Below are 15,203 nucleotides of genomic sequence, written 5' to 3'. Positions count from 1 at the left end.
CTGGTTTAAGTACTCGCCAGATCAAGAATGTGATGGTCATTAGCAGGAAAGACCTTAAATAATATCAAGTGAAACAATCCCATCTGAGAGACATTAGGAAGCATTGGCGTCGAAGAGACCACTATAGAGCGTGCGCTACGGTCACGATAGAGGGCAGCGCGAGACGTTCCTGGAGCAAGCACAGCCACAATGGAACGAATGGACACCGAGTGGTCCTCAACTTGAATGGGTGACTTTCCGTAGCAGAGTCTAGGAGTGTTTCTTGATGCACAGAAGTACAAATACGAGGCTCAGCCAATCAAAAATCGATCTGAGCCTCTTTTCTGTGTTCTAGGCCTAGAACGTGCACAAACCCCCTACGGAAAGTCACCCAATGGATGTCATGTAGCCTTTTCATATCGAGAGCATCAAAAGAGCGCGACTAGTACTGTGTCCACCTTGTCCACTCAGGCAAACTCGGCCGGCGTGTTTTCAAGCTTGCGTGTCGCTGTAACTATCCATTTCTTGAATGTTGGATCAAGGCGTGCTCCGTGATTATTTAAGGAGTCCATGAGTTTTACAAATACCGACACGGACATCAGAGAAAAACAGTCGAGATGAATATGGGTTAAAACGAAGGTTGTAGACAGTCGCAGAGAGTCGCAGGCCTTCGTAGGCTCGTATTTCAACAACACTTCGCCTCCACGCCACATCATGTTAGGCGCGTGTGTGGCGCCCAAGACGCGATCGAAACTTGGTCTTTAACCATCACCACCACCACCCAAGTCCATCATGAACCCCTACACTCCAAATCGTAACAGTCTAAGCAGAAGGAAGAATTTGGCACTCTCGACGAAAGAGTACACAAAAGTGAGTGTTTTGTCCTTAATTTGTGTCACGACCTTTTCTATATCTCTCGCAGGTAACAGGGACCATCGCATCTGTCAGGCGAAATCGACAAGGCTTTGAGGAGGAGGATGAAGATGTGTATGATGGACGCATGCAACATGACAGACGTGGAGGCACGTTTTGTTTACCATGAAAAACTCAGGAACGTTCAACTGATTCAGAAATTAACTTATAGGACCCATAGAACCATCCTTCATCGCTGAAGAGTCCTTCGTTCGCGCACCTCTCAATTCACGCGTACGAGTTGCTTCAGGCGCTTCAGCGCCCAAATCGAAAGGTAAAGCGAAAGAAGAACAACTCGAGACCATGCCTTTGGAGATCCAAGAGGCAGTCATATTGGAAGACTTGCTCTATGTGCTGATGGTGCGTCCTACCTTATTCAACACACCAGGTTCCGTGAACTTAGGACATATTCGTCGCGTTAGGGTATTGAAGGCACCCATGTCACGTATCATGAAGAGTATTCACCGGAGGACGACGATCCACTCCAAGGGATCAAATTCACGGTTTCAAGGAAGTTAGGTGCGTGTGGCCCACTGGCTGAATGGTGAACGTCTTCTGACCTTCCTGACAATTTAAAGACCAGTCACTACGAGATCTAGTGGAACGGATACTTCCCCTCGCCACATATTACACCGCCGTTTCATCTTTCATCGAGCTTCGAAGTCATTTGGACTTCGGTTTGGTAAATCATGCATTATGTGCAGCAATTCGGGATATGTTGAAGGTATGTTCGTTGCCCTATATTCTGCTGCAAGACGAATGCGGGGATGATCTATTGCTATTGCACTATTCTCAAGTGTGCACTTTTGACAGGACTACCAAACCCTCCTCTCTCAACTCGAGCATGCCTATAGTACCTCCCCACAATTTACGCTCCAGAAACTCTGGTTCTACGTCCACCCAACCGTCCACACACTTCACCTCATCTACCAACTCACCACCGAACTCGCCAACGCAGACGACAGCGCATCCTCTTCTCATTCCTCAGACGACGAAGAAGATGAAGAAGATGCGGAACGAAATGAAGCCCTCGGACTGGGTGGCGCTGGCCTCAAAGCCGTATTATCGCAGATCGATGGCGGTGGGATCGAAGCGAGCTCAATTGCGGTGAAGGGAGGAGAGGTGCTGGCGATATTGCATGATAGGGTGCAGAATATGGCGGGAGATCCGGCGGCGAAGACGGTTTACGGAGCGTTGTTGGAGGCGGCGGGGAAACCCTATGTGGCTATGTTGCAGATGTGGACGAGAACTGGACGGTTAGTAGATCCGTACGAGGAGCTGTGTGTGAAGGAGAGCAAGTTCATCGATAGGGGTACGCTGGACAAGGACTATACGGATGAATACTGGGACCGGCGGTATACGGTGAGTGTTTCTATGGTTGGTAATGATGCTGCGTCTGACGGAGTGTATTGGTTAGTTGAGAGACGGGTCGACCTTATCAGCCCCCAACACGCGACTGCAGGCTGGTGTTCCCCCGCCCAGGACTATGAGCGGAAGACTACCCGGTGGGGCGTGCGTACCGCCACTGCTCGAGAGTTGGAAACACAAGGTGTTGCTCGCGGGGAAGTATTTGAATGTGATTCGGGAGTGCGGTATCGACGTCCGACGAGACAAGAGTATCATTGAAGAGAGCTACTCTATGGACGACGAAAAGCGAGTGCCATTGCACCCCACAGTTCATCCCGATAGCTAATTGATAGTTACTCAGGTTCTATAAATCCATCGAGGACGATTACACATACGCAAACCGCACTCTTCTACAACTCCTCATCAAGGATCAAGACCTGATACCGCGACTACGGTGCCTGAAGCGGTACTTCTTCCTTTCGCATGCCTCTTTCCTCACCAACTTCCTCGACACTGCATATCCGGAGCTGCGCAGACCAGTGAAGTCGGTTTCGGTCTCGAAACTGCAGAGTTTACTAGACATTGTACTGAATGCAGACGCGCATGGAGACGATGTGATGTTTAGGGAGGACGTGAGGGTAGCGTTGGCCCAGGGCGGACTGTACGATTGGTTACTGAAGGTCGTGAGTGTGAATGGGGTGATAGGCTTCGAAGAGGGAGTGGAGAACGGCGTGCATGCACAAAAGGAGAAGGACGACAAGAAACAAATCTCTGGTACGTTTATGACTGACGACGTTATGTTTTCCTCATTTTGATTCGCATTCTACGCAGCCATCGATGTATTCACGCTCGACTTCAATGTCAAATTTCCACTCTCACTCGTCATCTCGCGCAATACCATTTTGCGATACCAGCTCATCTTCCGCTTCCTCCTCCACCTAAAAAGTGTCGAACAAGCTTTATCCGCGATGTGGATCGATCAGAAGGCGACACCGTGGCGGGTTCCGATGCCACAGCAGCCGGAGTTCGAGAAGTGGCGACTGAGGGTGTTCGTCCTGCGGGCGAGGATGTTGGCGTGGGTGCAGCAGATTTTGGCATTTGTGACGTTCGAGGTGCTTGAGCCGAATTGGAGGACGCTGGAAGCGAAGTTGGCGAAAGTGACGACGGTGGACCAGCTATTAAGAGATCATGTTGACTTTCTGGACACGTGTACGAAGGAGTGTATGTTGACGAGTTCGAGGCTCCTCAAGGTGGGTTAATTATCCCCCCTCTTGGTGAATTCTACGTGGCTAATAAACCATCGCATCAGGCATACTCAAAACTGATAATGACGTGTTCCACTTTCTCGTTGTACACGATGCACCTCACGAAGAGTGCGGTCCATGTAGTGTCTGCTTCGGAAAGTGGAGAGGTGGGTCAGTCGACATCGGAAAAGCGGTGGGAGTTCTTCACAAAGTTCGAGACCAACTTCAATCATTGGTAAGTCATCCTCTGTCTTTATCATTCGTCCTCCACGGCACGGAAGCCATGGGGCAATGCTTCAACCATAAGGCGTTCGGAGGGCGTGCCGACTGCGACGTCTTCTCCCCGTTGCCGCTCACCTAATGATGATTTTATATTTACTGCTTATCCAAATATAGGCTTAGGGTAAGCACTCGTTCCGCTCGTCCTTTTACTCGATGTATGGTCGACCTGACTGAGCCGTCCCTTCCATGCAGGTCCACATTGACTGCGTGCAGTACTACGCGGCGAGTGAGAACATGGCGCTGCTGCCGCTGGTCGTGCGTCTCAATAGCATCAAGGTCTCGACCTAACAGACGTGATGTATCTTGGGAAACGACATGGGATGTGCCGTGGACCTGCTTGTACGGGGTGGAGGCGTCTGGTCCCACATAGTCGGAAATTTTCGCTTGAGGTCGGGAGTAGCGGTTAGATTTTGCTCAAAGTCATGTAACTGTAACTGTGCGATTGTATGTATACCCAGGCTTCGTTTTGCACTTATCGATCTTCTTTGGTGTTCTCTGAGTGACAATATCGCCGTCGTTGTCGAAGGTGGCGACGGAGGGTGGCGGCGAGCGTGAGAACGCAAAGGCAGCCGAAGCCGGCATCGGCCAAGTCGTGTATCCTTCCGTTTCGTTTCTCAGTTCTGTGATCTGACAGCGACGAGCACCCACTTTAATCCGAACCTCGGCGAACATATTCTTGCCAATTTTGGTCTCTTCTTGCTATATAATAATGTCAGCACACTCTAGCACGACGACTCTCACCCCCAAGGCGGCCAGCGCCAGCCCTAGCAGCACCGGTGTAGCGACCGCGTCGCCCGCTCGCAAAGCTGAGCCTACCATCTTCACTTGGGACCTCGCTCCGTACGACTCTCCATCTGCCCCTTTGAGCGCGATGATTTGGCGTTGCCGAATTTGGTTTGAAGCCACATTCGTGTTTACCATGTTGGAGCCATGGGAGAAGGCTTTTCTCAGTGCGTCGTCCTTATTCTTCACTTCGTGGGCCACCAGAGCTTACTGGGCATATATAGTGACCCTCTTCACGATCATCACGAGCCTGTTCGTCATTGGCGTGTACAAGTACCTCCCGTACCACCTCCAGTTCCTCTACCAACGCGGCATGTACTATCTCCTCGGAAGGCAAGAGCAGCTGGATTGGACACCCTTGCATCGCGCCGTGGGCACGCTCAAGACGACCATTGGGATGGACAAGATAGGATTATAGAGAGTGCTAAGGAGGATGTGTTCATTCCGCTCTCTGTTTCGGATTATTGGTAAGTTACCTTGTTGGCTGCCAGTTTGACAACGCTAATTCATTCGCGTGGGGTTGCATGATGTAGTTATACCCGTGTCTTAGATCCGCCCTTCGTTGTGTTTTATGTTATAATACTACTGAGTTCGGGCGTCATAATAATGACGAGATAATTGTCGTTCTGTTGGTGAACACTCGGGATGTTCTCTCTTCGCATGCAAGATTATACCCATGGACCAGTCTGTACTCGTATCAAGTCTGGTGTTGTGGAATGATACAACGCAGAAATGAACTATCGAGCTCACAAGTACAGACGAATGCTTGAACCTCTTGGGGAACACTCGGATGTCTGGGGTATCGTGTGCTCTCCGCCGACTCCAAACCTTCGCGCGCACATGTTCCGTAACCCGAGCGTATTTTCTCCGTCAACGGGAGTAGGCTCTGGTGCGCTCTGTCATCTTTCTAATCCTTGTGCTTCAAAGCTGAAGCCACCTTCTGCAGATGGGCCCATTTTTTGTCCCCATTGTGGCTGTGCCGGTGGATCACGGGCGACTCCGGTTCTCTACCTCAACTTCAAAGGCTACGGGTATTACAGCGAGTTTCGAAATGATACGGAGCTCCATCTTTCGCATTTTGGCTCAGCCACAGCTCGGCAGTGACGGATCATGCGCGGCACGGGAATTTCCGCAAGGCTTGCCTGTGTGTGGCCCAATGCACAAAGTGCTCGATGACCTTTCAAATTCCTGTGCGTAAATAAACAGGGAACCGAGAGGAACATATGGGAGGGAGGAAATTACCCAATTATAGAATATTGATGAGTGCTAGATTCACATAATGTTCTTCAAAGGTTTTGGTATGCGTGCAGGCTTCTGGCGACAAGCATGGGGCAAGTCATCACTTGACAGTTTCTTCTAAGGTCGTATTTCTGTGAAAATATTGCCGTATAGACATTTGTACTTATGGATGTATTTTACAGAGCTTTCTTCTTGATTACACTGACGGACAGAGCGAGAAACATGGATGGCCACAGTTGGGCCACAGCGGTTATACAAAACGGTCCAGACAAGTTCGCGGAGACCTCCGTGCCGTCGCAAGCTCCGTCGCTGCCGAGCTGTGGCTGAGCCAAAACGCGAAAGATGGAATTCCGTATCATTTCGAAACTCGCTGTAAGTATTATGCAGCCTTTTGGCAGGTCGGAAACCCCAGTCAATAGGCTGTAGCTGGCATCATATATGTCGGAAGCTAATTTTCTAAATATTCTGGCCCTTTCCTGGTCTTACTTCCGGGTTGCAATACTGCGTCTTAGTTGCGCGCTCACAGTGCTACCGTATTGCGCCATGGTCCAATGACCCATTTTCCAGGTCCATTGTCTATTTGTCAGATAAGAGTGCCCTCTGCGATGTATGCAGTTGAATCCGACCGATTACACGTCGCGTCGCTGCTCGTCTGCGGTATCTGGTGGGAGGAACCAGGGAAATTGTATGCCTTCAGTAACTTATCCTCAGTCTTGGCTTGACTATTCACGGCCGAACCTAGGTTCCTTTAGAGACTTATAATGAGCGCACATGCTGAACATGTCAGCCTACTCCCACTCACATCCTGCTCCCACTTAAAGACACTCGCCTTCGTATACACCGTGGAACCTGATTGACATGTCTTCGCTCTCGTCCACCGGGACGACTCCCGCATGGATTGTTGTCTCCCGCGGCGCATACTCCTCACCCTCCGTGCTCAAATACGTTCCCGATCATCCCCTTCCAGCACTCAAATCAGGCCAAGTTCGTGTCCGCATGAAGTTCGCCTCGCCCTACAAGGGCACGACGTACTACTGGCGTGTAATCCCTACCTGGATGCGAACCTATTGGCTTCCTGTTGCACAAGAGATCGCAGACTACGAAGGAGCGGGAGTTGTGGAAGAGGTATACGAAGAGGAAGAGAAGGAGGGTAGGTTCAAGGTTGGCGATGAAGTCTTCGGTGTAAGTCTCTTCATTCTATGGACGTTGTGTACTGGGTTGTCGTCATTAATATATTGCTCGGATTGAAGGTCATGGACCCCGTAGGGAGAATTCCGATGGGTCGTGGCGCCCTTGCGTTGCATGCTACGTTTTTAGAGAATGAACTCACGAGCAAGCCAACATTCCTCAGCTGGGAAGAAGCGTCGGCCTTGAATGGCAGGGTACAGACTGGTACGTGTATGGCACGATTTCTGCATTGTGTTCCTAAGCTGAATGGTGAATTCGGGTCTATTCTATCAGCGTATCATGCGATAGTCGAAGCAGGCAAGCTACGCGCAGGTCAGCGGCTTTTCATAAATGGTACGCACGAGCTACACTATTTATCTGGGGGTTATGGCCTGTCCTACGACTTGCATCTATAATCTCTCAAAGGGGGCTCTACGTCGGTCGGCCTGGCAGGAATTCAAATCGCCAAAGCTATGGGTGTATATGTTGTAGCGTCTTGCTCTCGAAAGAACTTCGAGCTCATAAAGCAGATGGGAGCAGATGAGGTACAGGGTTTTCGTACTCCTTATACTTTGAATGAGCTTTGACCTTCCGTATCAGGCTGTCGACTACACTACGCAACCATTACACGAACAACTTACCGCCCAGTTTTCCGGTGCGAAGAACTTCGACATGATCTTCGACTGCGTTGGTTCGAGGCCGCTTTTTGTGGATTCGATGTCGTATCTCGTCCCGACTGGGATTTACCTTGCAGTTGGGGCAGACTTCAATTCAGTAAGTCAGCGATGACACTCTTCCAGACTCTAGCACAATACCTCTTGGGAATTTATGTTGCACTATTCGAACTGAACCGCTTCGTGCTTGTAGTACTCTTTTTCCAGATTTCTGCTCGACGTCCTCTTGAGTAGGTGGCTGCCTGTCTGGTTCGGCGGAACACCTCGCAGATTTACGTTCCTGAGGACCCCGCTGGATTCCGAGAGGGCTGAGAAATTGGTCGCGCTCGTAAATCAAGGTACGCATATTATTGCCTTGCATCTGGTGTCGTCCTTGACGTGCTCATTGGCACTTCAACGGCAGGGTTGCTGCGTGTCCCTATAGACTCAATATACTCGTTCAAAGATGTGAGAGAGGCATATGCAAGGACCATGACGGGGCGTGCGACAGGAAAGGTTATCGTTCGTGTGGATGTCAATGAAGACGTGCAGAACTGATGGATGCGCGGAATCTGGATATAGGTCGCAGACCTGAATGCTCAGTCATCTCCATTCGTAGCTCCTTTCCTATGTTCTCCTCATGAAACCATCTACATTGCTTTCCCTGTATTCTCTGAAGCTCTTAAACTCATACTTGTATGAGCTCCTGCTAACTCCTTGCTCCAGTTTCCGGTTATTCTCAGGTACACCGAGGAACAGTCAGATCAAGAATTTACATCGCAGTTGTTCCGCGCGTTAGCTGCAACTAGCTGGTACCGTTGAGGTCTTTGTTCTATAACAGTGCTGGAAAGATGAGCGTGAATCGCCCGAACAATTCCCACGCGTGGTGTTGCAAGAGGCGGTGACAGCAGGCGCCACAAAGCTTCGCGATGCAGTGAGAGCTACGGTCAGGGTCCCTTTATTTTTCATATGTTTGTATGATCACGCGGGCTTCTGCTCACTGACCACGGTCATTGGTACGTCAATATCATCATGGAAACTTGTATCCACTCATTCCCAATCATTTTGCATATCACTAATCCCGATATGTGGCCAACTTAGGCTCATCTTCTGCATCTTTGCTTGAATTCACAAAGTAAAAAGGGCGACACCGCAAGGTCCGACGGTACAGCATACCCACTAACGCCTGGCTTGTATCCTGCGATCTGATCGCGTATTAGAGGCAAAACCTTCTTACCAACTCCAGTCAGTTGTTGCTGGTTCCCCTTGCAAGCGGTATTCTTATACTACGATCTAATCTCAGGCGGCTACACACCACCGTCCGTCATCCGGAGTCGTCGTTTTGCGACTCAGTGTAGGTGGCTTTCAGAGCCCTTGACTGAATATGAGGCTGCGTTATGTTGCAGATCTTTGACTCAATCCACGCGATGCAAGTGCACTGCTTGCGTTGTGGATTGTGTCCGATGCTGGACTGTGACGACATTCTACAGCTTAAATCTACGAACGGACCGATATAAATGCTGCTACGTAGAGAGAAGAGTTGAGCTAACTGGTCCCAAGCCTGCCGTCGAAACTCTCAGTCACCCTCAGCCAGCCACAATGACGTCTCCAGACTGCCCTGCACCAATATCAGACTACGGAATCGGTTTCGTTCAGAGCGTATGTGCTCTTATGTCCGAGAGCTTCTTATACGGTAAAATGCACCAGTCGTTTATGTCCCTGCTCTACTTTTACTCACCCATGCCAACTAACAGGCATCTACTTTGTTTCCATGATTCTTGCTATACGAAGCTTAACGTGAGCATTTTACGTTCTGCTTCAGTACGATGTTTATCGCAGGCTGATTGATCGACTCAATAGGCGTAACCGGAAGAAGGAGAACAAGCGCTCCTACCTGCTCATGATCATCTCAATCAGCTTCATGTTTCTTCTATCGACGGCCCTTATAACATTGGACGCCACATCGCGGATAGCCCCCAACACCTCAAGCCATACCAATCAGTTCGTTCTTGCGCAAACCATTATTTTCTCATTTCAGGTTAGATTATGATCAGATCGTTTTGAGACGCATCATTGACGGGACAGGATCCTTCACAGTTCGTATTCGGTGATGCCATCGTTGTGTGGCGTGCATGCAACTTAGTCCAGTATCGTTGGAAGTTGATCATCGCACCGCTGGTGTTGCTGTTCGCTTCCGGTGGTAGGTACTAAACACCTTTCTTAGCTCCATTGGGCTAAGTTGTCGATCTTTACTTCTTTTTTTCCGCAGCCGTTGCGACCTTCTTCATTGGCTGTATGGGTGTTCATGGCTGGTACATGCTCGAACACGAAGCGCAGTCTTGTGCACGCTCCCAAACTGGAGGCTACATTCTCTCCGTCGCCACCAACTTCGCGGCGACGTGTCTCATTGCATATACCGCCTGGTGAGTGCCACCTTCTCAGTCATGAACCGTAGAATCATGATACTGAGCTCCGGGTATTTAGGACACACCATAAATTGGTCAAATCAGTCCGCGCAAGGAAGACGGGGACACTTGTAGAGAATGTTTTAGCTCTTCTAATCGAGTCCGGTTTCATATACCTGCTTATCTGGGTACGTACCACCTCATAGTCGGCCACCGGGCGTGGAAATTGAAGATTAATCGATGGTCGTCTAGGTCTCGAAATGTTGGACGTATTGGCCAAGTCTGCGACCCCAGGATTCCGCAGCTGGCTATGCAGAGGTCATCATCAACTCTACTAACAATCAAATCTCCGTGCGTCATTTTATACCAATATTGGCTCGTGCCCCGCGCCTCTTCACTTTCACAGCACGCACACAGTGCTTGTAGGCTAACCCTACTTCTTTCTATCAGGGCCTATATCCAACGATTATTGTCGTTCTCATTCAAATGCAGCAAGAACAACAGACCAGTGTGTGGTCCGTTGGTAATATCGAGCCCGGCAACATTCACAATATACCAAGCGATCCAAACTCACTTCCAGACTTGGTGATGCCCTCTGACTCGGACTCTGAATCAGCCACCGGTACTAGCACCAGCTTGGATCCAACACCGGGGACATCTAATGTCAATCTTCCCGACCACCGAGAGGACCTGGAGGCGATGAAGGAGCTCGGGCCAGGCGGTGCGGCTTCATCCAGGATGTGACTCTAAAGGTTGGATGACTATTGTCCATATCTTCGAAGGGATAGCATAAGACTACAGACGTGTACAATTATCACATGCTCTATTTATAGTCTATACACGAGACCACCACAAACAACAACTTCATGCCAGGGAATCAGCTCTGTTTCATTCAAAACAACGGAATACCATGCCTCTTTAACCTTCACACACCAATCGAAATCCACAATCATAGCTTAAAACCATTCTCCTACTCGATGCCGACAGCTTGCCTCACATCTCTGAGAACGGTGCGAAGACGTCTTCCGTTGAACATCTCGCCTGTGCGTGCACTATCTTGAGTCTTCCGCGGATGGTGTTGCACAAATGTAGGGTCAGAGCAAGCCCTTTCTCTGCTAGTGGATGATGTGCTTCAAGTTCGGCAATATGGCAACAGTGCAGCATTCAGACTCAGATTCTCTCTAGCTGCTCTCAGTTTGCTTCAACCTGTGGGAAATTTCATCCGGAACCTTGATGTAAGGTGTTTGCTACTCGTGAGAATATATCCAAACTACGAAGGACACGCACAAGCACAATCCCGACTGGACCATTTATTCACAAGAACATCTATAGTACTACAATTCGATCCACATTCGTTCTATCCGAATCCGATCCAAGATCTTCTAAATACGTGCCCCGGCCAGAGCCATACATACCATATCATTGCTAGCAATAACTGAGTAAATAGCACGGCGGCGAACTTCTGAATCATCGACGAACACACGTAAATATCGATATGAGTGACAAGGGAGGGTAGCTACGAAATACAGCAGCGGAAAGGAGAATAAATATAGCAGGAAAGACAGATGACGAAAGACGAACCGAGAAATCGTGGGAGCTACAGGGCGGCGGGAGGATCGCGGACAGAGACCAAACCAGTGGTCTCCGCCGACGAACCATAACACACCACACCAGCAGCACGGGCAAGAAACAAGAAATCAAGCAGGTAGGCACTAGGCCAGGTTGAACGTAAAATAAGAAGCGCTGCAGGAATTCGTACGCAATAAATAATAGTCGAGCGTTCGGGGCCATAAGGACTTCCAAACCGAAACGCTGAAAGTCCTTGTGGGGGAGTGAGGAAAGGGGGGTAACGCGGAGATAACGAACGACGACGATTAAAGCGAACGAACGGAACGAGCAAGATCGGGTCGGAAGCTTTGGGAACTATCAAAAGCAAACGATGTCGATGAGCTCAGCAGCCTTCTTTTCACCAACCCACACTCGACACACTTTCCCTGCATCCATCGTCGGAACTCCACCTCCCAAACGAATCGAACCAAGGCGATACACAAAAAATGGAAGACGAAGCCCCTCCCCTACGTGATGGCATGCTCACACACACAGCCGCTTTCGCAGCCACGAGAAACCGGAGACCCACGGCATAGAGGCGAAGAGGAAGAAATGGAGGAACGGAAAAAGTGTAGGGCGTTTACCACCCGAACACCTCATCGTACGCCTCCACCCCTCCAACTTCCCTCCACCTCTTCCAATCGACAGTACCCACCGCATCGCTTGCCTGATCACCCAACTCAACCGGCCCACAGCTGCCAACAATGACACCGCAAGGATACTCCTCCGTCACGGCTCCCTTGCCACCGTATCCTCCACTGCCCATCGCGTGCGTCGAAATGACAGAATCGACGGTCTCGGTGAGAGTGTTGCCGAGGTTGGGGCGGGAGGGGAGGAGACGGAGACCGGCGGGGAGGGATGAGGATGGGGGGAGAGACTTAGGAGCCCGGGTGTAGTGGACGGTGATACGGAGTTGGAGGGATGCGTGGGGAGAAGGACGTGGGCGGAGGAGGGCGGTGAGCGTTGGAAGGAGGTTACTCAATACGGCTGTTAACGAGACAAACACGAACAGGTCAGCAAATGAAGGAACTCTGGAGCTCCGAGAAATGGAAAAAGAGACCAAAAGGTAAGAACGTACCAGGGTCGGAAACGGACCAAACGACCTCGATGACACGGAGCCGACTGCGGCCCTCCGCGTGTTTCTGGAGGATATCCTCCAAAACGGAGAGAATGAAGGTGACACCACTCCCTCCGGCGACGAGAAGGGCGCCAGAGTACGAAGTGAACATGGTGTACCCAGGACCACCTACGCAGAACAATTCCGATGAGTCAGACGTCCTATGCACGAGCAAGAGGAACGAACGCACTGTACGGTCCCTCGACCAACACCCTAACCTCACGTCCACCATTGAACCCATACTCCATGTCCCTCTCCTTCTCGTTCCAGTTGGACCCGCCGCCAGGCGACCCCTTACCATCCTGACCCTGCGCACACTCGTAAAGCGCACCAGTCCACTTGCCCTTCCTGCTCTTCACGACCAAGTCCAATCCGTTGCCACCCGCAGCAGTAGCGATGGAGAACGGCCTGGCACGTCCGAAAGTCCAGTTCCAGAGGACACCGAAGAAGGAGTAGCCAGAGGCGGCGGGAACACGCAGACGGATGTGCTGGCCTGCGCGCCAGCCCTCGGTGAGCTTCGGCATGGAGATATGGGTCGCGCCGAGAGCAGGGAGAGGGGTAAGGATGGCGGTCGTGGTACGAGTCTTGAGGGTACGGAAGAGGTGGTCGGCACCGTAGAGGATAAGACCGGTGGCGCAGTATGGAACGCAGGGAGGGTAGTGGTAAAGTCCCTATAACATGTCGAAGCAAATGAGCGCGGTTAGTTGTGCAGATTCAAGGAGAGAAACATGGACCACGAGACTTACACCAATCATGAAGGCAAAGAAGCCGAGAATGTGCGAGTAGAAGAAAAGGTGGTAGCAGTGCTGGCGGATGAGCGGAATGGAGAGGAAGAAGATAGCGTCGGCACCGGCGAGACCGATGACACCGCAAAGGATCTTCATCTCAGCGAGGTCCTCGGCGATGGTGCCCGCGATAGACCACTTGTAGACTGCGGAGGAAAACAAGCGGGATTAGCTTCGGCGAATTAAAATAGATAAACCCGAGACGCACTGTAACCGAGAGCGTGGACGTTAATGGCGAGGACCACGAGACGGCCAGACAAACGGTGAAGGTAGTTGAGCTGCAAGAGCCAATATTGTTAACGAAAAAAACACGCGCAGGGGAAAAAGAAACGACGAACCTTCTCATAACCAAGTCCACACAAGTAGCTGAGGGCATTGTTCTTGTTCGCGAGGGCGATGACGATCGGAATCTGTGACGTCCCAACGAATCCGGCACGAACGGAGTCTGAGAATGGGTTGACCTCCGGGCCATAGAACGCCGCGTAGAAGACCACGGCGGTATAGGCCAAGGAGATGATAACCTTTCCAACCGAAAATCCCGCAGCCACACGTTTGTTGAGGCAGTACGAAACCAAAGGGTGAATGACGGTGGCCCAACGAGGGACGCGGGTCGGGGGTCGGTTGTTGGCGAAGTTGGCCTCATTGCCCTTGTGGACCAAGTTGGCATGCGAGGCGTAGGTGTGCGATTCGTCTGATCCGTTACCGAGGGTCGCACGGCTTGCAGTGCTCCTCATCGTGTTAGAGCGATAAGGTGAATTCGAGGGCTTCGGAGAGCCGGAGCGAAGGATGAGGCCCTGGAAAAAGCCATGGGTGTAGGAATAGCGGGCGATGGCGCGGGGGAGTGTGGTGAGAACGTAGAGACCGAAGAGACAAATCAAAAAGAGATCGATATGGTAGACGAAATCGGTGTCGGAGAACTTTGGGGCGGCTGCCGCTGCTGCCTTCGCTGCAGCAGTGGAGGACGCACCGCCAGCGGCCGCCGTCGAAGAGGCAGAAGGAGAGGAAGACTGAGCCATTGCAAAGAGAGCGAGCGTGTCTATGAGATCAGTCAAAGGGGGACGGGATCAGGTTAACCAGCCTGATGATAATAAGAGAGAGGAGAGAGAAAAGAGGGGAACGAAGAGAAGCACGGAAAGAAAGAGGCGAAACTAAGGAGGGTACGTTTGTCGTGGCTGGGAGGGCCTTATATCTCCAGGGAACAAAGCGGTGGATGTAGGACAACAGAAGAGATCTCGTTGTAATCTGTGGAGACAGAGGCAAGGACTAAAAGAAACCTCGTGCACTAGCGCAGTACCCTTGAAGCACGGACAAGGAACACACATCCGGGGTGCGACGGTCGGAGCGCGAGGAAGACGCATGGCAACTGCCCTCCTTCGCCTCGCAACGTCGCAGCCAATTCACCACATCATGCTGGACTCACAATCATCCCATCGAGGCCCTCCACCGACATTTTCCCAATTGCATTCCGACCGCAGCCCCAATTCAAGACAACTGTAACAAAGTATTCGAGTGGCACTGCGCTGGCGACCATCTTATCTTATCGGGTGTTCCAAGGGGCTGAGGTTGTTGCCGGGAATGGAGACCATTTTACGGCTATGCAAAAGGCATTAGATTGAATTCGAGCAGGAGGAGGTGGTGGTGGTGGTGGTGGAAGAGAAAGAAGTGCAAACGACGCTGATTGT

At 51.0% G+C, this 15,203-nt stretch overlaps 5 protein-coding genes across 5 annotated transcripts; 4 read left to right on the top strand and 1 right to left on the bottom strand.

The window, feature by feature from the left end:
* Positions 1 to 771: 771 nt before the first annotated feature.
* Positions 772 to 4,052, top strand: STEHIDRAFT_62468 (uncharacterized protein; the record flags this gene model as incomplete). Its single annotated transcript, XM_007306750.1, has 12 exons — positions 772 to 849; positions 902 to 995; positions 1,064 to 1,251; positions 1,314 to 1,410; positions 1,470 to 1,615; positions 1,705 to 2,253; positions 2,309 to 2,548; positions 2,592 to 3,012; positions 3,070 to 3,488; positions 3,548 to 3,717; positions 3,879 to 3,885; positions 3,957 to 4,052. 12 exons carry the CDS (start codon positions 772 to 774, stop codon positions 4,050 to 4,052), a joined length of 2,505 nt encoding a protein of 834 aa, XP_007306812.1.
* Positions 4,053 to 4,418: 366 nt separating this feature from the next.
* Positions 4,419 to 5,158, top strand: STEHIDRAFT_148699 (uncharacterized protein). Its single transcript, XM_007307000.1, has 3 exons — positions 4,419 to 4,714; positions 4,772 to 5,014; positions 5,081 to 5,158. The coding sequence occupies exons 1-2, from the start codon at positions 4,474 to 4,476 to the stop codon at positions 4,963 to 4,965; spliced, it is 435 nt and encodes a 144-aa protein (XP_007307062.1). The 5' UTR covers positions 4,419 to 4,473; the 3' UTR covers positions 4,966 to 5,014; positions 5,081 to 5,158.
* Positions 5,159 to 6,644: 1,486 nt separating this feature from the next.
* STEHIDRAFT_133035 (NAD-P-binding protein) lies at positions 6,645 to 8,164 on the top strand (the record flags this gene model as incomplete). Its single annotated transcript, XM_007306999.1, has 7 exons — positions 6,645 to 6,968; positions 7,037 to 7,178; positions 7,248 to 7,307; positions 7,380 to 7,498; positions 7,554 to 7,727; positions 7,821 to 7,965; positions 8,031 to 8,164. 7 exons carry the CDS (start codon positions 6,645 to 6,647, stop codon positions 8,162 to 8,164), a joined length of 1,098 nt encoding a protein of 365 aa, XP_007307061.1.
* A 1,041-nt stretch (positions 8,165 to 9,205) lies between these two features.
* Positions 9,206 to 10,755, top strand: STEHIDRAFT_159566 (uncharacterized protein; the record flags this gene model as incomplete). The annotated part of the gene is made up of 8 exons (XM_007306998.1): positions 9,206 to 9,299; positions 9,361 to 9,403; positions 9,467 to 9,644; positions 9,704 to 9,806; positions 9,876 to 10,029; positions 10,091 to 10,199; positions 10,264 to 10,362; positions 10,462 to 10,755. The coding sequence occupies 8 exons, from the start codon at positions 9,206 to 9,208 to the stop codon at positions 10,753 to 10,755; spliced, it is 1,074 nt and encodes a 357-aa protein (XP_007307060.1).
* A 755-nt stretch (positions 10,756 to 11,510) lies between these two features.
* Positions 11,511 to 14,713, bottom strand: STEHIDRAFT_123515 (uncharacterized protein). The gene is made up of 6 exons (XM_007306997.1): positions 13,860 to 14,713; positions 13,730 to 13,799; positions 13,483 to 13,667; positions 12,927 to 13,407; positions 12,698 to 12,865; positions 11,511 to 12,606 (listed from the first exon to the last, which is right to left on the bottom strand). The coding sequence occupies exons 1-6, from the start codon at positions 14,535 to 14,537 to the stop codon at positions 12,200 to 12,202; spliced, it is 1,989 nt and encodes a 662-aa protein (XP_007307059.1). The 5' UTR covers positions 14,538 to 14,713; the 3' UTR covers positions 11,511 to 12,199.
* Between the last annotated feature and the right edge of the window lie 490 nt (positions 14,714 to 15,203).

This window comes from Stereum hirsutum (genome assembly GCF_000264905.1).
Source record: "Stereum hirsutum FP-91666 SS1 unplaced genomic scaffold STEHIscaffold_12, whole genome shotgun sequence".
Lineage (NCBI taxonomy): Eukaryota > Fungi > Basidiomycota > Agaricomycetes > Russulales > Stereaceae > Stereum > Stereum hirsutum.
The sequence above is the reverse complement of the archived record's forward strand: the minus strand, read 5'-3'. Positions and strand labels throughout refer to the sequence as shown.